General features: G+C 46.1%; 1 protein-coding gene across 2 annotated transcripts in view; it reads left to right on the top strand.

Annotated features, from left to right (window-relative positions):
- NR5A2 (nuclear receptor subfamily 5 group A member 2) overlaps positions 1–9,109 on the top strand; it is a 129,911-nt gene extending 120,802 nt beyond the window's left edge. For both annotated transcript variants that reach the window (XM_040263238.1, XM_040263237.1), the window contains one exon: positions 5,899–9,109. In XM_040263238.1, the coding sequence (XP_040119172.1) occupies positions 5,899–6,146 (248 nt within the window). In that variant the 3' untranslated portion in view covers positions 6,147–9,109. The remainder of the gene's footprint in view (positions 1–5,898) is intronic.
- The last annotated feature ends 17,066 nt before the right edge of the window (positions 9,110–26,175 follow it).

Genomic DNA, 26,175 nt, shown 5'->3' with positions numbered 1-26,175 from the left:
AAATAATTTAAAAATGAATTCCCAAGAGAAAATTTGTTTGTTTTCTCCTCTGCTGACGTTATCAGAGGAAAAGGTCTTTGCGGGACAAGTCGCAAGCCAGTTTAGAGCTCGCCCCTCCAGAAGCCTCAAGGGGAAGCAGTATTCTCCAGATGCAAAGTGGTACCTCTTCCCCCGACTTTTGTATCTTTGAAAGGACTGGATGAGATTTCTTTTTTTCCCCCAATGTGCAGAAAGTTAACAAAGATAATTATATTCTCTGGCCGTTTGAGCCCCCCAGCCCCCAGCCCCGTTGCTCTGCAGAGAGCCGGTCTCCCCAAAGAGCGTGCTGTACGGGAGCTGGGCCATGTGGCAGAGACCAGGGCGGCAGAAACCGGTGTCTTCAGCTTCAGAAGGAGGCTGAAAGCTGCGTGCGACCGAAAAGCCAGCGGTAATGTATTCAAGAAGACCTAAGGGTTTACTTTCCAATAAGGATGGAAGAGACTCTGGGCCCCCACTGTGAGCTGATCATCAGGCTGCTCCATATAACAAGTTGGTAATTAGTCCCTGAGTGAGTAAAGTAGAATAGATGATAGGAGATTGATACTTAGAGGAGAAGCTCAAAATGCTTTTTTGCCGGTCATCAAAATTTAAAGGCGGGGGAGAAAGGGTTGGGGGTGCCTCTGCCTGTTTACGTACTGTTTCCGACTCAGAATTTGTAATGATGGGGTTCATTAACTTGCGTTTCTAAATTGTATTAAGATGAAGCTTACATCAGTTTCAAAGGAACATATAGCGTGCCAAATGCAGGAGGCTCAGGGATCCGGTGTGACGCCCCAGAAGAGCTGGCGGCGGATTTTGCCCTCTCGATCTCCCCAGCTGGGCCTCCTCAAACCCACCTGTGGGCAAGGCTGTTTCTTCTGGGAACTGAAGAGCAAGTCCCAAAAAGCAGATTTCGAAGGACCCCAGAACGTGGCATAATTTGTCCAAATTTTGCTTTCTCATATAATTAGCTATCCGTTCATTCACGAATTTCCAGCGTTATGGACTCCTGCTAGAGGTGAGTTAAGATCCCCGAGGCAGGCCAGCATCCATTCGTTCCTTGTAGAGGGGGGCTTGATTTGTAAGGCGGCATCACAGAGAAAATGACTAGCATTTTAAAGGTATTTCATGTTTCGTGTTTTACGATAGGGCATGAATTAGCCTAAACATGAATTCCGTGAGCACAGTTTAATCTGGTCTCTTCCTAAAAAGTAACACACAGGGGCCTCTGTGGAAGAGAAGATTCCAAGTCTTCGGAGAGGCGGTGGCACTGCGTTTCGGCACTTCTCGTCTCTACTTGCTTTCTTTCTTGAATCCGCAATTTTTGAAGGTTATACTCCATTCGTCGTTACTGTGACATCCTGGCTGTGCTCCTGTGCTGTAGGGCATATCTCGCCCCTCCCCTTTTCCCGCTCCCCACTGGTAGGCACCAGGCTGTTCTTCATATCTGCAAGTCTGTGTCCTTTTGTTGTTGTTAAATTCACTAGTTTGTTGTATTTTAGATTCCACAGACAAGTGATATCACACAGTATGTGTCTTTCTCTTTCTGACTGACTTCACTAAGAATAATGCTCTCCACGTCTATCCATGTTATTGCAAATGGCAGGATCTCATTCTTTTTTATAGCTGGGGAGTGTTCCATTATTCAGTTCAGTTCAGTCTCTCAGTTGTGTCCGACTCCATGGACTGCAGCACGCCAGGCCTCCCTGTCCATCAGCAACTCCCAGAGCTTGCTCAGACTCATACCCATCGAGTCAGTGATTCCATCCAACCATCTCATCCTCTGTCATCCCCTTCTCCTCCTTCCTTCAATCTTTCCAGTATCAGGGTGTTTCCCAATGAGTCAGCTCTTTGCATCAGGTGGCCAAAGTATTGGAGTTTCAACTTCAGCATCAGTCCTTCCAATGAATATTCAGGACTGATTTCCTTTAGGATTGCCTGGTTTGATCTCCTAGCAGTCCAAGGGACTCTCAAGAGTCTTCTCCAACACTACAGTTCAAAAGCATCAATTCTTTGGCACTCAGCTTGCTTTATGGGCCAGCTCTCACATCCACACATGACTACTGGAAAAACCATAGCTTTGACTAGATGGACCATTGTTGGCAAAGTATTCCATTATGCATATATATATATATATATATATATGTTGTTCAGTCACTCAGCCATGTCCAACTCTTTGCAATCCCGTGGACTATAGCATACCAGGCTTCCCTGTCCTTCGCCATCTCCCAGAGTTTGCTTGAACTCATTACACCTTCTTTATCGTCTGTAGATGGACCCCTAGGTTGCTTCCACATCTCGGTATTGTAAATAGTGCTGCTATGAACATTGGGGTGCGTGTGTCTTTTCCAATTATTGTTTTCATTTTCTTCAAATACATACCCAGGAGTGGAATTTCTGGGTCATGTGGTAGCTGCATTGTTAGTTTTTTGAGAAACCTCCATCCTGTCTTCCACAATGGCTGCACCAGTTTACATTCTCCACATGGAAACGCCAAGTTCTGCCTGTTGGACGGGAAATACGAGAGACTCAAGAACAAGGGGCCATATCCCACACCCAGATGAGGGCGTGGGACGTTCTCCCTAGAGCTAAACTGACCCCCGTTGTCAGAACACGTGAATTCAGCCTTGGTTATTCAGATCATAAAAAGGCTCACCAAGGGTTCTTGAGTAGAACACACTAGTACATTTAAACTGCTTTTCTTCAGGGAGAGATTTATGGTATAAGTCGACTTTTGAAAGCCAGTGTCAAGCTAGAAAAAGAAAGGAAACCGACTTAGCAGCTATATAGCGGCTCAAGGGTTTCCCTGGTGGTTCAGTGGTGAAGAATCCGCCTGCCATTAAAGGAGGTTCGGGAGACTCGGGTCCAATCCCTGGATGGGAAGACCCTCTGGAGGAGGAAATGTCAACCCTCCCCAGTGTTCTTGCCGGGATAATCCCACGGACAGAGGAGCCTTACGGGCTGCAGTCCATGGAACTCACACACGAGCAGCATAAAGATACATAGCAGCTAACGTAATAGGTCATTTTATAATTAAGCAATTTTTGGACAAATACACCTAAATATAAAGCAAACAATTGGAGAAACCTCTGGGGAGGCCTTGACTGAAAGATAACACAGTTCTCATCTCAAGATGCTGGCAGTTTCCATGGGGAAATGGACGGTTAATAAAAGAGAACAAGATGCTGTGAGAGAGACACAGAGCCGAAACAGATCAGCCGGAGCTGGGATTTGGAAACTTCTTGGTCAGTGGATGAGAGGAACTCAGTCGAAATGGTTTTTTTCTTTCCTTCCTTCCTTTCTCTCTCTCTTTCTTTCTTTCTCTATATAGCTTTAATATCAGAATCATTGCCACTGAATTACAAACTGCCTGCATAGACATAGAAACAAAGTGGGCGTTCAGTAAGTAGGTACGTTTGGGACAACCAGCAGCGTAACTTCTGTTACAGTTAATGATAAACACATTAAACAGGATTTTCCCTCAGAAGTACAATTGCATGTGTTTTTAAACTTTGGGGCATTTGGACCAGTATTCTTAGAAATTATCCAGCACATGCTGACCTGAAGACTTTAAATGTTTATCTGTAACAAGAGTACGTGATTTAACCAGAGCCTACGACCCGTCCTTTGCTTTCTGTTTCTTAGCAGTTCATTGTGTTTGTTTTGCTTTTATTAAGAGAGTGGCATAATTTATCACGGAAGGCTGAACCTTATTCTCAAAAAATACATTTATCAAAAAAAAGTTTCAAAAACAACTTTCCAAAAAGACTATTGTTCGTTTATCTTGCATTTTACTGTGCAAATTCCTGCACCTTCCCTATGAATCTCGGTGCTTTTGTTAGCTTTTCTTGCTGTGACAATATCTATCATTGTAGCATAAAATAGTACTTTGATTTTTTTTCCTATGATTGTGTTAAAATCACTATAACACTGGAACTTGCTTGTCTTTTTTTTTCCTTTCAACTTCTTAGTAGTATATAAAAGAGAAAACTAAATTATTCCTTAGGTGTTAGGCCTAAATGTTTTCTTTAGGTTGAGCAGGAGGGTAAAGAGAAGCAGCACTAAGAAGCTGGTCAGAATTCAGATGAACTATTTTGTAATTACTGGTTCTCTGCCATGATGCCTTAGGAAGGACCAATGTGTGTAACCAGGGTGTGTGCCTCTGAAATGCGAACAGTGTGGCAGAGAACCAGGCTGACATGAACGTGGGGTTGTCTGTCATCTGCTTGGTACAGCATATTCAAGGGATTTCCAGGTGTTTACATCTTATAATGTTGAACCAGATATAACTAATAAGTTTCTTAATTGAATTCTAAGACACTGTGGACGAGATCGATGGAAAACGCGTTACTGACTTGTGCTACCTGCGTGGTGTCTGGTGGACAACACCTTGGAAGGCGAAGCTCCTCATCGGGGAGCATTTGTCTGTACATCCCGTTAATAAGTAATCGGACATTTGACGCCCCCATTGCACTTTGAAGTAGATGTGATCGTACCAGTGCCCACGCTGTTTCGGTACTAATTCCCCACTGTTTTTAATTTGGGGCAGAGATTTAGGGACGGAATTGGGGAAGCATGCTTCATGCAAAGTTATGGCTCAAAATGTAAACACCGAAATCATCCTGGACACGTTTCAACAGCACATGTGAGGCAGCCTGTTGTCGCAGCACATAGAGACACCGAAAGGGCCGTGCACATATGTACAGACTAAGTGTCACAACGTACGGTAGCAAAAACATGGGACGCAAGTTGGTAACTCAGCGGGGTTTGGTGCGTTTAACCTTTCAGCCATAGTATTATTTGGTTTTCTGTGGAATCGTTCTTATTTATTTTTGTCCAATTAGAAGATAAAGCAGGGGGAGAGGTGCCTGCGTCTGTTTACTTTCTCAGCACGGATAATGTATGTAAACACGCACACGCGTATCTGTAGATTTCTCCCAGAGGCGTCTGTCTACACACCGTAAACAAGTTGTGCAGTTCACATCAACAGACTCCAGAAGAGAGATCCCACCATGGGCATTTCCCTGCTCAGTGTGTGTGTGTGTCTGTCTTTTGCCTCTGTTGCCCTCTTACTCCGCATTATGAGGACCTGCAGGGCAAGGACCCTTAGGAGTCAGGCCAGGTGGATTGTCTGAATCCATCTCCTCCGTGTGAATGGCTCGTGTCTAGAAGGGGGGGAAAAAAAAAAAGCAAAGTATCAACTGCAGAAACCACATTCAGGTTAAAGGCCCTGCTTGCACTCTGCCTAAAGGACGAAGCTTTCATTTGATAAAGATCATTAGTCACCAAGACATATATTTTAGAGAGTTCCCAGCAGCGACAGCTGCACTGGCAGTCACTGGAGTGTACCAGATGGTTCATTAGCAGGGGCTAGACAAGTCAGCGGCTTTCAGAATCATTCCGAAAATGTCAGACAGAAGCAAGAACCCTGCCACTTCTTATTAGAATTAACTACATCATAGCCTGGACACAGATTTCACCTTGGGTCAGAAAAATTAATACAGACTTGCATGCATTGTGTCATACTGGGTGAAGATCAGTCTTCCTCAAGGGACTCATTTGCTGGTAATATATTATGACCCTTCTACTTTCGGAATCCTCAAACCTTTTCTTTTGTGAGATATGAAAAGAACTGACCTTGCTCAAAACCCACTGGTGTCTGATTGACTGGAGGCATAGGCAGAATTTCCACAGGACATTCTTCTAAAGCACGCTTGTGACCGTCTCCTCAGGCGGTCTCCATGAGTGGGGCTGACCGACCGCCCGGCGGTGCGTCGAGTGGGCTTTATGTCAGGAGGAAGATGCAACCCCGAATTGACCACTGCTATAAATAGGAATTAAAACACCATTGAAATATTGTTGTTTTTTTTTTTAATCCAGATGTCAAAAACCTGGAGAACTCCCAGCTGGTGGAAGGCGTCCAGGAGCAGGTCAACGCCGCCCTGCTGGACTATACCGTGTGCAACTACCCGCAGCAGGCAGAGAAGTTCGGGCAGCTGCTGCTCCGCCTCCCGGAGATCCGGGCCATCAGCATGCAGGCCGAGGAGTACCTGTACTACAAGCACCTGAACGGGGACGTCCCCTACAACAACCTGCTGATCGAGATGCTGCACGCGAAGCGAGCGTAGTCACAGCCGCCACGGGCTCGGCTTCCCAACAGAGCAGAGGTCGGGGGGGTGGGGGAGGAGGAGGACAGGAAGAACGGGAAACAAAACACTCTGAACGGCTCCAAGCAACATGAATTAAACACTTGGTTCAAAGATACTGAATTTAATAAGGCATAGTAGTCAAATACTGAATGGCCGATCAATGATGTATCAGGGTATTTGTATCGCAAACTGTGAATCAAATGTGTCACGTCCCCAAAGCGTTCTGTGCAAAAGGCACTGGAGCGGAGTGGGCTGAACCCACAGACGGATCCCAGCACCATGTCAGGCTGGAAACGGACAGAAGCTTTCTTGTATATTGAAACTGACCTCCGCTGTGAAGAAGTCTAGGAACTGATCTATGTTATTCGTTAGGCTTACGTGGCAGGGAATTTGAGCTTACAGACTTCCTCCGTGGTAAAGCTGAACTGAAACCATCCTCAAGAATCCTTCAGCTGCACCGATAACAGCCTCTCCTCTTCCTTCCAAGGACCCGGCACCTTCTGTCCTGGGATCCCGGAGTCTGTATGTACCAAGGACCTGTGCTCAGCCGCACCCCCAGGAGCTCCGCCAAACCTTGAAAAGCCTATTCTTGACTGTCTGTATCTTAGACCTGCCAACAGCTAATAAGAACAGTCCACTGATACGTGAGCTTGCCATTTTGACTATGTTCTGGTTTGTTTTGTCACGTGTTCATAATGTTTGGGAAAAAAAAAAAAGCAGGCAGTGTCCCTCTTCTGATCCTATTACAAGCGCTCATTAATATTAAGGGTAGCGACTACAAACTTTTAAAGCTTTAGCTTTAGCATTACTGGATTTCATAAAAAATCCCAGCAGAAAGGCTCATTAGGATACATCAGCCTTTTTAACCATCAAGGTTTGTAGTTCATTAAAAAAATACAATAGGAAACATATTTTGCTGGAATGTCAAATAGTCACCGTTCTGAACAGGAAAACAACATGGAAGCATGTTAAGCTATGCAAAATAAAGGCAGGGGTGAGCAGACACATCGATTGACGTGTTGCAATTGATCATCCCCTGAACGTAGAGAGGAAACGGTGAGCCTGGAAAGATAGTTCTTCCCCAGTAGGGAAGGGAAGAGAGTGATAGTGACCTTTCTAAGTCACTATGTAGACCAAAGTCTGCTATAGAACAAATATTGGAGGACAGAGAACTGCGAAACAGTCTCCAGACCACGCTGTCAGTATTATCAACAGGCGATGCCAGAGACACGGAAGTCTTGCCTTACTTCACAATTCTCAAAGGTAGCAGATGTGGATCAACACTTGTTTAAAATAAAGTATTACTACTTTAAAGTCAAATGAAACAGAGTGTTTACATTCCTTAGGGCCTCTGGGGGGAGGGGGGAATCTGTGATGTGACGAAAGAGCTGAAGTAGCAATTCCTTAATGTTATTTTTCTGATCGGTAATTATTTTTAACAGTACTTAGTTATTGTATGTCGTGAGACACTAAAATCAGAAACGGGATCTCATTTAGATTTTAATTTTTTTTTTTTTTTTGAGAGTATTGGCGGCACAATCACTTGTAGAAACTGTAAAAAAAATGAAAGTATCTCCTAGTCCCTTAATTTTTTCATAAATGTTTCTGGCTTTTGAATAGTTTATTTATATTGTATATCATAGGTTCAACTGTAGACAATTATGATGCTAATTTATTGTTCCTTGGTTTCACCTTTGTCTAAAATATAGCCAAGACTGAAGAAACCAAATCTATGTGTTTATTGTAGCATGTCAAGTTAGTGGAACATAGTTCAGAGACAGAGAGGGGTCTTAATGAATTTAAATCATTCACTTGATTAAATGTCTGTAAATCTTCATGGTTCTTACCGTAGTTTATTTAATGTCTATTGTAAATTATGTGACTTGTAGCTTCCTCTGTTTTCTAGTAAATTTAACAAGGGTGGAGACTTATCTGGTTTTCTTTCCAAGCGTTGTAAGTTGTATACCAAAGATATTAGTTATTGCTTCTGTGAGTACAGAGAAGATTATTTTATTATTTTTATTAATCGCCTCTAACACACGTCCAAGTGAAGGGTACCCATAGCTAAGCCGGGCGTCCATAGCTCGTCACTCAGAGGTCACCTGTGTTGTCTCCACGGATCAAAGGACAACAGGAAGCTAGCTGATCACAGTCCATACCCAAAGCAGTAAATAGAGCAGCACCTTTACTCTCTCCAAGGTGGAAGAGAAAAGTGTCAACAGTTTATGAGATGGTTCCATCACTGTATGTGGAACACAGGTTGAGACAATTTCTAGATCTGGGAGATAGTTATTTGGAGGGTCCTTAACATTGCAAAAAAAAAAAAATTGTTTTTTTTTTCACAAACAAATACATTGATCCCAAAAGTCGAAGTTTTATTTTAAATGTACAGTATTCCCCACTGACTATTTTATCTAAACAAGGCCACATATTATTGTGTTGTTAACCTAATAAATTATACCATGAGAACAGTTAGAAAGATGGGGAACGTGGAGAGTTAAGCCACGCTAATGGTGACATTAAAGACAGAATCTGATAAACAAGAATACCACTTGGCGTCCATGGCGCACGCAGACTTTCTCTAGTGTTGGTCATTAACTGGGTTGCAACCAGACATTGGCTTAGCCACTGCCTTATCAGCTGCAGGAGTTGCTAGTAAAGGCAGACTCGGATATGAAGGTTTGGGGCTTGGCCGGGTTTGCTGTCGATGGTCTATGTTTATAAACAGACAATCTGTCACATCTGGATATTTATCCTACGGATCTCCTGCTGCCCCCTGGACCTGAATCCACGCAATGTCGCGAGTGTGAAGTCAGCTCCTCGTTGACATTACTTAACCGAATCCGTGAAATCAAATTGTCATGTTGGTTCTTGCCAGGAATTTCTCAACAAAATGGAATTTTTTTTCAGTATTTCAATAAATATTGATATGCCCAGCCTGATCCTTTTTAAAAGTTCTTATGGTGTCCTCATTCTACAGGGTTCTAAAGCATCTAAAGTAACTGAGACCCTTGACTAGGAGTGGAGTCAGAAGAATTCCACACGCACAGACACTGACCTCAGTGGGAAACTTGAAGCATTGAACTCAACCTGTGCGTCACCTCTCCATACGTAAAATGCAGCGTTTTGCATCACTTACTGTTAGAGCGGGTGGCAGCATCTTACAGTGTCTGTCTTTGTTGCCCTCCCTGTGCTCTAGTCATTTTCCCAGGTGTTCGGTCAATTCAGTTGATCCTCGGATTAGCTCCAAAGTCTGACTCAATGGACACAAGTTTCTGCAAATCCCAGGAGATGGTGAAGAACAGGGAAGCCTGGCACGCAGCAGACCATGGGGTCACAAAGAGTTGGACACGAATGAGCGCCTGAACAACAGACCAGCTTCTCGAGGTAGCATCCTCTTCCTGACAGTTTCTTGCTCAAAGTGATACGTTAGTCAGTGGGAATTGTGGATCCAAGACTCAGAAGCCCTTAAACACAAGACTGTGTTTGTCTCGAGGCCAGGATGACACTTTGGACTTGCTTCAAAAGGAAAAGATATGTTAGACAGTCAGGCATCTGGTACTAAGTTATTGGTACTTGATATAAATTTTATTGATGATATTATCCAGATGGCACAGTGGTAAAGAACCCGCCTGCCAGTGCAGGAGATGCAAGCAGTGAGGGTTTGATCCCTGGGCGGGGAAGATCTGGAGAAGAAAATGGCAACTCACTCCAGTATTCTTGCCTGGAAAATTCTGTGGGCAGGCAGAGGGGCCTGGCGGGCTACAGTCCATGGGGTCACAAAGAATTGGCTGCCATTGAGCCACTACCCACCAAAGGGTACCAAAGAATCAGAATGCCATATGGAGCTAAGATTTTTAATCAACTAAACAGTGGCCCACAAAAGACATCTCCCTTGTCAACCTCTTACTAGGAAGAACTGACAAAATTCTTGCCGACGTTCCATGGAGTATGAAAAAAAAAGTATATGTTCATACATTATCTACAGTCATACATAACAAACGTACATAGTTCATTCATGATCTATAACTTAACACAGGAAAGTCCATAAACTTTTACACATGGATACGCCCAGGTAACCCTCACACAGGTCAAGGGAGTCAGAGAACATTTTTTTAATCTTTTTAAAAGGCTATATACATTTTTTTTTAATTTGGTGGAGGGGCCATTTTTCCAAAAGCTCAGCCCGGCGGCCAGTGAAGGTGATTCTGATAAGCAGAGACCTCACTCCCAGCCCTTAGAATAACTCTCACAAAGTTGCTGAGTCCATCAGCATGAACCAGCCCTGGGATGGGGTGGGGGTGGGGGGGGGCGGGAAATGGTTCTTGCCGATGTGCATTTGATTGTTCTGTTCGATATTCACAGTAACTTTGAAGGGGTTTATACCTTTAACGAAGTTTGACGTTCGGTTTGAAGCCGCCGCTGATGTATATTTTTATGAGAACCATGTGGAGGGTTTGTTCTCCGCAACATGGGTCAAAATGCTCCGACACTCAGTGATCTTGACATTTCCCTGGAATAATAAAGACCAATTTTCCTGCACGCCGAGCAGGAAGTGTATAGTTTAGTCACTCAAAATAAATATTCCTGCAAGACTTTAACTGTTGCACACAGGCATTTGTTTTATGTTAAGTGAGGAATTAATAATTCAGTGACTCAGATCAGCCTGTGGTGGTGGTTTTGTTTGCAGGAAAGCTTAGAGCCAGTCTGTGAAACGTCACATGTTTAATTGTTGCTGGAAAGGAGGGAAGAAGGGGGTGTCATTAGACTAATCGCTGAGTAGCCCTGATATGAGTTTGGCACTAAATGATCAGAAAGCCAAGACCGGAGACTGCAGGCGCTCCTGCCCCTCCTGAGCTGAGGGTGCTGTGGGGCGGACCCTGGACTCCCCGGGAGGTCTGGTGGTCCCCAGACCAGCCTCCCTGGGCCACTGTGTCTAAAATTGTTTTCAGGACCAAGTCAGTGAGAAAGAGCCGAGAGGAGATGGGAGGTGTCCTTGCAAGCGCAACTTTTTGAAAAATTCTATAAATTCATTCAAAACTGCTTCTTTAAGGGAACCCTCCGGCACTGTTGGTGGGACTGTAAATTGGTGCAGCCTCTATGGAGAGCAATATGGCGTTTCCTTTAAAAAATAAAAATAGAGCTGCCATATGACCCTGCAAGACCACTCTTGGGCATATATCTGCAGAAAAACATGATCCAAAAGGATATATGCGCCCTAATTGTTCACTGAAGCGCTGTTTACAATGGCCAAGACATGGAAGCAACCTAATGTCCACCGACAGAGGAATGGGTCATGAGTATGTGCTACATACATACAAAGGAATATTCCGTTCAGTTCTGTCGCTCAGTCGTGTCCGACTCTTTGAGACCCCATGGACTGCAGCACGCCAGGCCTCCCTGTCCATCACCAACTCCCAGAGTCCACCCAAACCCATGTCCATTGAGTCGGTGATGCCATCCAGCCATCTCATCCTCTGTTGTTCCCTTCTCCTCCCACCTTCAATCTTTCCCAGCATCAGGGTCTTTTCCAATGAGTCAGCTCTCCACATCAGGTGGCCAAAGTATTGGAGTTTCAGCTTCAAGATCAGTCCTTCCAATGAACACCCAGGACTGATCTCCTTTAGGATGGACTGGTTGGATCTCCTTGCAGTCCAAGGGACTCTTAAGAGTCTTCTCCAACACCACAGTTCAAAAGCATCAATTCTTTGGCGCTCAGCTTTCTTTATAGTCCAACTCACACCCATACATGACCACTGGAAAAACCATAACCTTGACTAGACGGACCTTTGTTGACAAAGTAATGTCTCTGCTTTTTAATATGCTGTCTGGTTGGTCATAACTTTCCTTCCAAGGAGCAAGCGTCTTTTAACTTCATGGCTGCAATCACCATCCGCAGTGATTTTGGAGCCCAGAAAAATAAAGTCTGACACTGTTTCCCCATCTATTTGCCATGAAGTGATGGGACTGGATGCCATGATCTTCGTTTTCTGAATGTTGAGCTTTAAGCCAACTTTTTCACTCTCCTCTTTCACTTTCATCAAGAGGCTCTTTAGTTCTTCTTCACTTTCTGCCATAAGGGTGGTGTTATCTGCATATCTGAGGTTATTGATATTTCTCCCAGCAATCTTGAGTCCAGCTTCTGCTTTTTCCAGCCCAGCATTTCTCATGATGTACTCTGCATATAAGTTACTACTCAGCCATTAAAAAGAATGAAATAATCCCATTTGCAGCAAAATGGATGGACCTAGAGAGCATCATACTGAGTGAAGTCAGTCAGGGAAGAAGAAATGCCATGTGACATCCCGAATACGTGGAACCTAAGAAGAAGCGATGCAAATGAACTTAACTTACAAAGCACAAAGAGACTCACCGACTGGGAGAACGAACTTAGGGTTGCCAGGGGGAAGGATGGGGGAAAGGATCGTTCGGGAGTTTGGGATGGATATATATACATCGCTATATTTTAAAGGGATAACCAACAAGGTCCTTATAGCACAGAGAACTCTGCTCAATGTTATGTGGAAGCCTAGCTGGGAGGGGATTAGGGAAGAATGGATACCTGTATGTGTATGGCGGAGTCCCTTTGCTGTCCACCTGAAACTGTCACAGCACTGTTAATCAGCTTTACCCTAAGGAGAAGAGGGTGTCAGAGGATGAGATGGCTAGATGGCATCACCGATGCAATGGACACAAACGGGCAAACTTCAGGAGATGGTGAGGGACAGGGAGGTCTGGCATGCTGTAGTCCATGCGGTTACAAAGAATCGGACACGACTGGGTGACTGAACAACATCATACACCAATACAGGGTAAAATGTTCTGAAGCTGCCTCTCCAGCACCTGCCGTCAAGGGGGCGAGTGGTGGTAGTGGAGGTGTTGACTCCCCAGTGTCCCTTCTCTGGGGGCACAGTGGGCCCCAGAATGACCTGCTGAGGCACGTCCACTGGCCAGGCTCAGAGGAGAAACGAACTGCTCTTATTTAAGCCACTGTATGATGGGGTCTCTCTGTTTTGAAAGCTTGATATTTCCCCAAATATACAAAAATGATATTGCCGAATCCTCAAGGCAACCCCATCTTCACAACAAGGAAACTGGCATTTACAGGAGTTAAGTAATTTGCCCAAGTCCCAGCCAGGAGGTGGCAGGGCAGGGTGCGCACGGTTCTGATTCCAAGCCCCATGCTTTGAACCCCCTGGAAGCACAGACCAAGGCACCCCAGGACTCGTGTTCATTCCTGACCATTTTCTTCAGGACTCAAAAACGCAATGGTGCAGACACACTTTTTAAAATAGTGGCACCCAAAGCCCAAAAACGTACTTGGTCTCAACAAGAGCAGGAGTGATCAGTTATCAGATATCACTGATATCTAAAACAGGTGCTGACTGACTTAGAGAATGAACTTATGGTTGCCGGCAGGAAGGATGGGGGAAGGGATAGTTAGGAAGCTTGCGATGGACATGGATGGACACGCTGCTCTATTTAAAATGGATAACCAACCAAGTCCACCACACAGCACAAGGGACTCTGCTCAGTGTCACATGGCAGCCTGGATGGGAGGGGAGTTTGGGGGAGAATGGACGCGTGTATTAATATACGAGGGCTGAGTCCCTTTGCTGTCCAGCTGAAATGTCACAGCATTTTTAATCAGCTTTACTCAATAAAAAATAAAAGGTTTAAAATGAATGCAGCAGTAAAACAGGTGTTGACTGCCAAGCGCCTCAGGGACCCCCAAAACTTACAAATTCTTTGAGCCTTACCCACAGGAGAACCAGGGGTGGAAACCTTTATTTGTACACCTTCTCGACAGGAAACATTGCCATCACCACCATCCACCATGAGTCCTGACCATGTTACAACTTTAAAAGCTCCCATACTGTAGTCTGACGAGTAGTTTCCCTATTTAGTGTCACCACAAAACCATTCGAGAAGCATCCTATCTGCATCCATTGTTCATAACATCCTGTCTGTGGGACTTCCCTGCCGGTCCAGTTGCTGAGACTCTGCCCTCCCAGTGTCCGGGGCTGGGTTCGGTCCCCAGTCAGGGAGCTAGAGGCACAGGCCACAGCCACAGAAAAAGAAAAGGCTCCACGGCTGCAGCTGAGCATCCTGCATGCCACTAAGGCCTGACACACCCAAATAAATAAAGACTAAAAATATAGATATTCATAGGCAATCTATCTGGGAATCCAGGGCAATAATGTTCATGAAGAATAAACGTTTGCTGCATGTCAATTCAGCTCACTTCCTTTGCCATTAGCCCCCTTACTAATGTATTCAGTATTTAAAAAAAAAAAATCTTGTACCAAGGATTTTCCCCAGAAATAAATCAGGACTGTCAAAACCTCTCTGCCCCCGCGGAGGAGCAGCTTCTATAAATAAGGTGGAAACACGTGTCGCGCTGCCCCTGGTGTGGCCGCAACAGGTTTCATTTCCCCTCTGCTCCTCCGTGGCCTCGTGTTATTCCAGTGTCAAATGTTCCTACAACTATTGTGTGGCCTGGATTGCGGCCAAGTTCCCCAGGCAATGCCCGGCCGGGGCTCACCCAGCCTCCCACCTCCCTAAAAGGAGCAGAAAGCGTACGAGTGCCCATCCCGTGGGAGAAGAGGTCTCCCCCTCCACGACCTACTCCCAGTGTCACTGATGAGAAAAGCATGACGATGGGGAACCACGACTGTGCCCTGAGCATCGCTCAGCCCAAGCACCTCCCCTGAGTCTCACAGGTGGCCTCTGTTTGTCACCATCGCATCGCAGACGAGGAACCACGGCTGAATCACGGTAGTTTCCTAAGGTCACACAGCTGGCAGAGCAAGGCCAGGATGCAAACCCAGCTCCACTTCTCCACACAGCCCAGCAGCTCACCCAGATCAACACAGACCCGTGAGAGCACACGGGGAGATAGGTGCTCAGCTCCTCACCTGCTTCTTCATCTCATCATCATGATGCCTAACTGTTGGGGCAAACGTCCCTTTGCCCAAGTTCAGTTGAGATCTAAGTCCGTATCAAGAAACAGCAAAACAACACACTCTGGTCACATGATAATTTCATGTCAATAAAAACAGCCACCTTAACATAACTAAATACAGAAGTAAAAAGCCTGGGTGGTAGTAAGCCCCTGCTTTTTTGCCGCTTTTTTTTCCTTTGTTTGCTTTTGCTTTATTTCATTTTAATGTGTGATCGTTGTTCGGTCGCTCGGTTGTGTCCGACTCTTTGTAACCCCGTGGACTGCAGCACGCCAGGCCTCCCTGTCCATCACCTACTCCCGAAGCTTGCTCAAACTCATGTCTGTGGAGTAGGTGATGCCATCCAACCATCTCATCTTCTGCCGTCCCCTTCTCCTGCCTTCAATCTTTCCCATCTTCAGAGTCTTTTCTAATGAGTCCACTCTTAGCCTCAAGTGGCCAAAGTATTGAAGTTTCAGCTTCAGCATCAGTCCTTCCAATGAAGATTCAGGACTGATTTCCTTTAGGATGGACTGGTTTGATCTCCTTGCTGTTCAAGGGACTCTCAAAAGTCTTCTTCAGCACCACAGTTTAAAGCATCAGTTCTTCGGTGCTTTGTGTAAAGGGACTGAAATGAGGACCTGGGTTATTTTCAACACTAAAATGCAGGCACTTTCTGTAGCCACATTGGTGCCTAGAATTACTGGCCGAAGAGAATCTGGTGGAAGGTGCAGTATTTAGACGCGGACGCTGCTCACAGAGGCCTGAAAGGCTGAGCCCTGGTGACGACTGAGGGGTGAGAAGTGGGAACCGGATGGTGTGAGGGAGACACAGACAAGAAACACGAGAGCCCAGCCGGGACGGGAGGATGGGCCCAGAGTTGGGGGGGTGGTAAACAGGGCACCCTGCAAAAGAAAAAGTGTGCAATCTGGGATCCGCCGGGTAACAGTGAGAAGGGTCATTGTTCTAACATTAAACCGTCACTGCATTACCTCATTCTGTGGACAACCGCGGCCAAATAAGGAGCTGGGGTGTTGGGAGGTGACATGGAATGGTTTCACCGGTGTGTGGTTTGCAGCTCTGCTGAAGCGCCCTCAAAACTTCCTGCTTTTATTTTCCCGTGCAGCAGCAAGCGATTCCCTGGTGCAGAGTCAGGAGAAGGGGGTTTCCACCCAGCTCTGATTTACGACCCTCGGAGGTGCCAAGTTCCTGTTTTTCCAGCCCTGCGGGGAACTTTCCCAGATACGATCTGCTGGGCAACAGAGCCCCCAGCAGGTGTCGGCGGGAGGGGGCGGCTGGGGACCGGGGCTGCGAGTGTGTTTATATCGTGAACACAGTGCAGGATCGTCCCGGGGGCACAGGGAAACCCCAAGCCTGCTTATTTTGTAATCTGTTCACGAACCACTTATTCTTTTATGGTTAATCATCTCTGCTTGCTTCTAAGCCCTCCAAGCAGAATAAAGGCCTGGGACCTCCTCCTGTCTCTCACCAGGAATTTCTCAGGGGGTCAGGAGTGGAAAGGAGCTGCCATCGTCCCCTAGGTGCCTCCCTGGGGGTCCTGGCTGCCTTCAGCCCCTGGTCAGAAGTGTGGACTTGTCGTGGGTGGGTGGGGAAGTGCAGTGGCTTTGCAAACATGAGGGCTACACCCCTGCCCCTGTATACCTGGGGACACGGCAGAGAAAGCGTTGCGCTCCCGGAGGTGGAGGGGAGGGGGAGAGCAGCAGGCAGGGGGTCCCCGCCTCACCTTCCCGCTTTGTCATCAGCTCCCTGTAAATCAGGTTACAGGGATGTGTGCGCCCCACCCTGCCTCGGACTTTGCCCCCAGCTCTCCTGGGTCTTTCTCTGCATCTTGGGGGCACAGTCTCAGACCTGCGCTTTCCTTGGGCAGAGGAAGGTTAACAGGCGGACCACCCACTGGTGATCAGGGGCTCAGGGCAGCAGAGGTCCCGGTCCTGGCCCAGACGTCCTTCCCATCCCCCCCTCCCCAACTTCCTGACCGCGCTGTGCTGTCCAAGAAACAAGCCTTCAGAGCAGCACTCACAAGTCTCCAGTAGGGAGACATGCCCTCACATGGGCCTAAAGAATTAAACAGGGAGGTCTAGCAACACCCCTGAGTGTGGCTTTCGAGGGCCAGGCTTTCTGCCAGGGACCTCCACGCCTGTTCACACCCTTGGTGTCTTGTAACTCCATAAGTGAAAATGAAGTTGCTCAGTCCTGTCCGACTCTTTGCGACCCCGTGGGCTGTAACCCAGCAGGCTCCTCCGTCCCTGGGATTCTCCAGGCAAGAGTACTGGAGTGGGTTCCTATTTCCTTCTCCAGGGGATCTTCCCGACCCAGGGATCGAACCCGGGTCTCCCACATTGCAGGCGGATGCTTTTCCCTCTGCACCACCAGGGAAGCCCTTGTAACTCCATACCTACTCATCAGTTCAGTCAGTTCAGTCGCCCAGTCGTGTCTGACTCTTTGTGGACCCCATGAACCGCAGCACGCCAGGCCTCCCTGTCCATCACCAACTCCCGGAGTTCACTCAAACTCACGTCCGTCGAGTTGGTGATGCCATCCAGCCGTCTCATCCTCGGTCGTCCCCTTTTCCTCCTGCCCCCAATCCCTCCCAGCATCAGAGTCTTTTCCAATGAGTCAACTCTTCGCATGAAGTGGCCAAAGTACTGGAGTTTCAGCTTTAGCATCATTCCCTCCAAAGAACACCCAGGGCCGATCTCCTTTAGAATGGACTGGTTGGATCTCCTTGCCATCCAGGGGACTTTTAACATATGTTTGAACACAAATAGTTTAAAAAGCAGGATTAATGAACGTTCACCGTGAAAAAGACAGAAACATCCTGAAACACAAGAAAACCCTCCTTCTCAACTTTCTTATAACTGCTTTCAAACAGAACCAAACATTGTGCTTTCACAGTTCCTAATTTCTATGTTAGTAGAAATTTCTATATCCTAATTTCTATATCCTTTAGGATAAAGGAAAAAAAAACTTAGAAAACAATTCTTTTTTTTTGTTTGTTTTTAAAAATTATTTACTTTTAATTGGAGGATAATTGCTTTACAATTAAGATCTTCATGACCCGGATAATTACAATGGTGTGATCACTCATCTAGAGCCAGACATCCTGGAATGTGAAGTCAAGTGGGCCTTAGAAAGCATCACTACGAACAAAGCTAGTGGAGGTGATGGAATTCCAGGGAAACTATTTCAAATCCTGAAAGATGATGCTGTGAAAGTGAGGCCAGCAACTTTGGAAAACTCAGCAGGGGTCACAGGACTGGAAAAGGTCAGTTTTCATTCCAATCCCAAAGAAAGGCAATGCCAAAGAATGCTCAAACTACCGCACAATTGCACTCATCTCACACGCTAGTAAAGTAATGCTCAAAATTCTCCAAGCCAGCCTTCAGCAATACGTGAACCGTGAACTCCCTGATGTTCAAGCTGGTTTTAGAAAAGGCAGAGGAACCAGAGATCAAATTGCCAACATCTGCAGGATCATCGAAAAAGCAAGAGAGTTCCAGAAAAACATCTATTTCTGCTTTATTGACTATGCCAAAGCCTTTGACTGTGTGGATCACAATAAACTGTGGAAAATTCTGAAAGAGATGGGCATACCAGACCACCTGACCTGCCTCTTGAGAAATCTGTATGCAGGTCGGGAAACAATAGTTAGAACTGGACATGGAACAACAGATTGGTTCCAAATAGGAAAAGGAGTACATCAAGGCTGTATATTGTCACCCTGCTTATTTAACTTCTATGCAGAGTACATGATGAAAAACTGGAAGAAACACAAGCTGGAATCAAGATTGCCGGGAGAAATATCAATAACCTCAGATATGCAGATGACACCACCCTTATGGCAGAAAGTGAAGAGGAGCTAAAAAGCCTCTTGATGAAAGTGAAAGAGGAGAGTGAAAAAGTTGGCGTAAAGCTCAACATTCAGAAAACGAAGATCATGGCATCTGGTCCCATCACTTCATGGGAAATAGATGGGGAAAGAGTAGAAACAGTGTCAGACTTTATTTTTTTGGCTCCAAAATCACTGCAGATGGTGACTGCAGCCATGAAATTAAAAGACGCTTACTCCTTGGAAGGAAAGTTATGACCAACCTAGATAGTATATTCAAAAACAGAGACGTTACTTTGCCGACTAAGGTCCGTCTAGTCAAGGCTATGGTTTCTCCTGTGGTCATGTATGGATGTGAGAGTTGGACTGTGAAGAAGGCTGAGCGCCGAAGAATTGATGCTTTTGAACTGTGGTGTTGGAGAAGACTCTTGAGGGTCCCTTGGACTGCAAGGAGATCCAACCAGTCCATTCTGAAGGAGATCAACCCTGGGATTTCTTTGGAAGGAATGATGCTAAAGCTGAAGCTCCAATACTTCGGCCACCTCATGCGAAGACTTGACTCACTGGAAAAGACTCTGATGCTGGGAGAGATTGGGGACAGGAGGAGAAGGGGACGACCCAGGATGGGATGGCTGGATGGCATCACTGACTCGATGGACGTGAGTCTGAGTGAGCTCCGGGAGTTGGTGATGAACAGGGAGGCCTGGCGTGCTGCGATTCATGGGGTCGCAGAGTCGGACACGACTGAGCGACTGAACTGAACTGAACTGAACTGCTTTACAATGTTGTGTTGATTTTGGCCAGACCTCAACATGAGTCAGTGTTACGTATGCATACGTCCCCTCCCTCTTGAACCTCTCTCACCTCCCACCCACCCCACCCCTCAAGGTCATCACAGAGCACGGGGTTTGAGCTCCCTGTATACAGCAACATTCCATTAGCCATTTATTTTACAGGTTGTAATGGGACAGATTACCTTTTCTTGGACTCCAGAATCACTGCAGATGGTGACTGCAGCCATGAAATTAAAAGATGCTTGCTCCTTAGAAGAAAAACTATGGCAAACCTAGACAGCATGTTAAAAAGCAGAGACCATGCTCAAAGCTATGGTTTTTCCAGTAATCATGTGTGGATGTGAGAGTTGGATTATAAAGAAGGCTGAGCACCGAAGCACTGGTGCTTTTGAACTATGGTGCTGGAGAAGCGAGTCCCTTGGACAGCAAGGAGATCAAATCACTCAATCCTAAAGGAAATCAACCTTGAATATTCAATGGAAGGACTGATGCTGAAGCTCCAATACTTTGGTCACCTGATGTGACCAGCTGACTCAATGGAAGAGACCGTGATGCTGGGAAAGATTGAGGGCAAGAGGAGAAGGGGACAACAGAGGATGAGATGGTTGGATGTCATCACTGACTCAATGGACATGAGTTTGAGCAAACTCAGAGAGACAGTGAAGGACAGGGAAGCCTGCTGTGCTGCAGTCCTTGGGGTCGCAAAGAGCTGGACACAACTTGGCAGCTAAACAACAGATGAATATAAGGGGCTTCCCCGGTGGCGCTAGTGGTGAAGAATCTGCCTCCCAACGCAGGAGACGTAAAAGACCCGGGTTCCAGCCCTGGGTCGGGAAGATCCCCTGGAGGAGGGCATGGCAACCCACTCCAGTATTCTTGCCTGGAGAATCCCACGGACAGAGGAGCCTGGCGGGCTACAGTCCATGGGGTCGCACAGAGTCAGACACGACTGGAGCGACTCGTCAGCAACAAGGCACTTTCTTAGGTGGGGGTGTCTTTCATCAGCTGCTGTTCCCAGGTCAGCTCTCAGCCTCTGTGCTGTGTCCAGAAAGAACCCGCCCAGCCCAGGGTGATGCTGTCCCCTGGCCTCATCCAAGCCTCTCTGCCTTTTCGTTGGAAATCCGCTCCCTTGAATATGTGTTACAGATACTTGACACTTGCCATGACTGTCCAGTCAGCTTCTGAAAACAAGAACATTTTTATTGGTATGAATACGCTAGTTCCCAGCTGCGTTTAGCTGAAACCAGAGGTACAATTCCATTGATTTGAACAGTTTCTTATGAATGTACTCAGAGAGAAGGTCAGTAAAACAGGACTGGGAGAATTTCGCCGGTACCCATTATACTTAGAAGTCAAGAACTTTAAGTATCAGGACAGAATGTTCAGCATTTTCATAATTAGCTCACCCTAACCTGGAAAGGAAGTGGGGGGCATTAAGCAGTGCACTCAGAAACCAGAAATAGCGCGCTTCGACTCCCGAACTGCAGTCGAGCTGCACACATTGGGCTGAAAAAATAATTCTGAGACCTTGTGTTAAGCATTTTCTATCAATTATAGTATTTAAAATTCAAATATACTCTTTTTTTCTATATTTGATCTCACTTTTTTGCTTTCTAATGTAGATTACTTTGTAACATGCAGTTTAAGCATTACATGGCCAATTATTCACATTTTGTTCATTCTTTTCCTCGAAATCAAGTCTTTTATTCTAGCAAATGGAAAATTATACCTTTATAACTTAAAGTTATAAGTTCTTTAATTTTAAAAATATAGTCTTAAAAAAGAAGACCTAGATCTATCTAAATTATAAAAATAATAAAAAGTCTTGCTCCTTTGGAAGGGAAAAAACAAGGAGACATGGTGGAGACAGTGAAGCCTGGGGTCTGTGTACTTAGGTGCTTGGATTAAAGTCTGACAGATGAATTCTCATTTTCATAACCTCAGATATACAGATGACACCATCCTCAAGGCAGAAAGTGAAGAGGAGCTAAAAAGCCTCTTGATGAAAGTAAAAGAGGAGAGTGAAAAAGTTGGCTTAAAGCTCAACATTCAGAAAATGAAGATCATGGCATCCAGTCCCATCACTCCATGGGAAATAGATGGAGAAACAGTGGAAACAGTGTCAGACTTTATTTTGGGGGGCTCCAAAATCACTGCAGATGGTGATTGCAGCCATGAAATTAAAAGACGCTTACTCCTTGGAAGGAAAGTTATGACTAACCTAGATAGCATATTCAAAAGCAGAGCCATTACTTTGCCGACTAAGGTTCGTCTAGTCAAGGCTATGGTTTCTCCTGTGGTCATGTATGGATGTGACAGTTGGACTGTGAAGAAGGCTGAGTGCCGAAGAATTGATGCTTTTGAACTGTGGTGTTGGAGAAGACTCTTGAGGGTCCCTTGGACTGCAAGGAGATCCAACCAGTCCATTCTGAAGGAGATCAACCCTGGGATTTCTTTGGAAAGAATGATGCTAAAGCTGAAACTCCAGTACTTTGGACACCTCATGCGAAGAGTTGACTCATTGGAAAAGACCCTGATGCTGGGAGGGATTGGCGGCAGGAGAAGAAGGGGACGACCGAGGATGAGATGGCTGGATGGTATCACTGACTCGATGAACGCGAGTCTGAGTGAACTCCGGGAGTTGATGATGGACAGGGAGGCCTGGCGTGCTGCAATTCATGGGGTGGCAAAGAGTCGGACACGACTGAGCGACTAAACTGAACTGAACTGAATGATAAGCTCAGATTTTAGTAATCATTTAGGGGTCCTTTAAGGAATGTATGGAAGATAAAATTCCGATTTCAAAACTGAAATTAAATGAGGATAATTTTATGACAAATTTGGGATAGCTCTACAAAGATAAGAATATAGTATGTTTTAGACTTCTTTTCTTCCTGTAGCTATTTTATTATATGAAACAATCCATGAAAACCATAAAGACAAGAGTGAGGCTCTTGATTCCTCTCACTTGATTTGTCCTGCATTGGTGTTGCGTGAGCACTGGAAGCTCTCTGTCCCTGAGCTACAGCCCCTGCCACGCAGGGAGCTTTGCTGCTGTACTCAGAGCAGTTTAACACTCACGGCAGACACATCCAGCCTGCGGGACCACCGGACTGTGATCAAATACGCCATTACCCAAAACATGCATGGACAAGCTAGCTCACTGGGCCGAGGTTATAGTAAAAAAAAACTCTTTGGGATGTTCATAGATTAAAATGAGTGCTTTCAAAGTCCAAGAGAGACCTCTCATTGTCATCAACAGCAGAATAAAAGACCCAGGGTATAGCCCAGACAGCACAAGTTCTGGTTCTGACCCAGTCTCCAATTTTGGACAGTTGAGTTTGCTTCCCTGGACCTCAGTTTGTTTACCTGAAAATGAAAATGCATCCTGGCATCATCTCAAGAGTTACTCTAGCTCTAACATCCTGGGATTTGATGGATGATAAATCTACAAAGGCCATATGACGTGACCAGGATTAAATGAATTCTCAAGGGAAAAACAGAGTAGGAAATAATCCAACCATTAGTATCTTGATGATAGTATAAAGAACAGACTCTAAATTCACAGATGTTAAATAGAGAACGGCTAAACATTTATATTAAAAAGATGCTCAACTTCATTTCTCATTTTAAGATGCAAATAAAAACAAGGATACACCCTTTGACTGGTCAGATTAGCTAAGATGAAACATTTAGATTCCCAGTGGTCACTGGGTGTCAAGAAGCTGACACTTCAGATGCTCTGGGTAAGAATGGAAATTGGTGCAGACCTCTCAGAGGTCAATTTATTAACGTCTACACAAAGTTAAAACGTGTAAATTCCTTGAATAAGTCCATTTCTAGGAAATTAGCTTATAGATATACTTGCAAAAGTACTCCATGTGTACAGGAAAGTTCATGAAAGAACAGTCACTAGTTAGCTCTCGAGGTGAATTTCTCACTGGTGTAAACACAGCCATACAGCCATCCCAGAAACGTGCCCACAGGAAAACTTCACAGCTCAGTTCAGTTCAGTTGCTCAGTCACGTCCGACTCTTTGCAGCCCCATGGACTGCAGCACGCCAGGCTTCCCTGTCCATCACCAACTCCCGGAGCCCACTCAAACTCATGTCCATTGAGTCGGTGATGCCATCCAACCACCTCATCCTCTGTTGTCCCCTTCTCCTCCCACCTTCAATCTTTCGCATCATCAGGGTCTTTTCAAATGAGTCAGTTCTTCGCATCAGGTGGCCAAAGTATTAGAGTTTCAGCTTCAGCATCAGTCCTTCCATTGAATATTCAGGACTGATTTCCTTTAGGATGGACTGATTGGATCGCATTGCAGTCCAAGGGACTCTCAAGAGTCTTCTCCAACACCACAATTCAAAAACATCAATTCATCAGCGCTCCGCATTCTTTACAATCCAACTCTCACATCCATACATGACTACTGGAAAAACCATAGCTTTGACTAGACAGACCTTTGTTGGCAAAGTAATGTCTCTGCTTTTTAATATGCTATCTAGGTTGGTCATAACTTTTCTTCCAAGGAGTAAGCGTCTTTTAATTTCATGGCTGCAGTCACCATCTGCAGTGATTTTGGAGCCCCCCAAAATAAAGTCTGACACTGTTTCCACTGTTTCCCCATCTATTTCCCATGAAGTGACGGGACCGGATGCCATGATCTTCGTTTTCTGAATGTTGAGCTTTAAGCCAACTTTTTCACTCTCCTCTTTCACTTTCATCAAGAGGCTCGTTAGTTCTTCACTTTCTGCCATAAGGGTGGTGTCATCTGCATATCTGAGGTTATTGATATTTCTCCCGGCAATCTTGATTCCAGCTTGTACTCCTTCCAGCCCAGCATTTCTCATGATGCACTCTGCATATAAGGTAAATAAGCAGGGTGACTTCACGGACCCCTGGAAAACGCCCCCAGTTCTCTCCCTCTGGTTCAGGCCTCCCTCGTGGCCAGGAGCTCAGGACACACCACTCACTGCACTGATCCACCGAGATCAGGGCTGGCACACTTTCCACTCACTCTGCACCTTCACTGCCACCAGCTCTTTCAAGTGGCCGTAAATCTTGGGGGATTTGGGCCCTGCCAGGGGCCGATCCAGCAGGCAGAGACACCATGTCCCCTGCCACACCTATCACAGACTCAGAGCCCCTGACATGGCCTGCAAGAGAGGGTGATGGTCTCCGAGAAGCCCCTTGCAGCTCAGATCAAAGGAAACAGTGAGAAGGCACCTGTCAGTCCCGAACCCAACAGGCGGGCTATGACCCAGTGGCGGCCAGGGTCTGTGGTAGCGCCCCGACCGTGTCTGGCTGCCAAGGCTACAGGGCCCCTGGGGAACCCAGAGCCTGCAGGCTTCATGTTTCACTTAGATTTTTTGTCTCGATAAACTCAAAGGCAGGTGCACAAATGAGGGTACAGGAAAGACCTAGAGGAAAGGGACCACCGTCACGTCTCACGCAGCTGTTCCTATGACTGAACGACATTTAACCAAGACCCCTCCAGGTCCTAGTGGCAGCCCCGTGGGTTCTGGTCGTATGTGACTAATAATAGCTGGAAAAAAACATAGCAATCTGGGGGGATGATGACATGCTGGCCCAAAGGAAGAGCTGTCGCAAGAGCTTCCCTTTTCTCTGTGAATTCCAAGTTGATCCCTCCCCCCTTCTCCTTTGGCAACCATGACTTTGCTTTCTAAGTCTGCTAAGAGTCTGCTTCTGTTTTGTAAAGACGTCCGTTTGCGTCCCCTTTTTAGATTCCCCATGGAGTGATGCCACGTGGTGTTCATCTTTCTCTGTCTGACTTGCTTCACTCAGTATGACCATCTCTGGGGCCATCCCTGCTGCTGCAAACGGCATCATTTCATTCTTTCTTACGACTGAGGAATACTCCTTTATTCGGGCCCGCGACTTGTTAATCCACAGCAGTGCCGCTTGCTCCTGTTTCAGGTGGTTCAAATGCTCTGCGCTCCCTGCCTCGCTCCCTGCACTGCCTTGACTCTGCCGCCAGCCCCTCTGTCGTCGGTTCTGCCTCCATCCTCCCCGTCCTGCCCCCATCACTCCTGCACCATCACCCACCTGAAAACATGGGGCCAGGCAGCCCCGCATTCAATCGTGTTATTTTCCTCAAAAGATAATGGATGTGCTTAGTGTGATGGGTAGAGGCGGGGAGAACACAGAAGAGCATGTGTGCTCATGGTATTGAAATGATTCCTTATTGGCTGCATTGAGGGCAAGAGGAGAAGGGGGGCAGGCTGAGGAGGAGATGGTTGGATGGCATCACCAACTCAGTGGAGTTTGCACAAACTCCGAGAGATGATGCGGAGAAGGCGATGGCACCCCACTCCAGTACTCTTGCCTGGAAAATCCCATGGACGGAGGAGCCTGGTAGGCTGCAGTCCATGGGGTCACGAAGAGTCGGACACGACTGAGCA

This window comes from Oryx dammah, unplaced genomic scaffold (genome assembly GCF_014754425.2).
Source record: "Oryx dammah isolate SB20612 unplaced genomic scaffold, SCBI_Odam_1.1 HiC_scaffold_21, whole genome shotgun sequence".
Taxonomy (NCBI): Eukaryota; Metazoa; Chordata; class Mammalia; order Artiodactyla; family Bovidae; genus Oryx; species Oryx dammah.
This window is presented reverse-complemented; position numbering and strand designations above follow the sequence as displayed.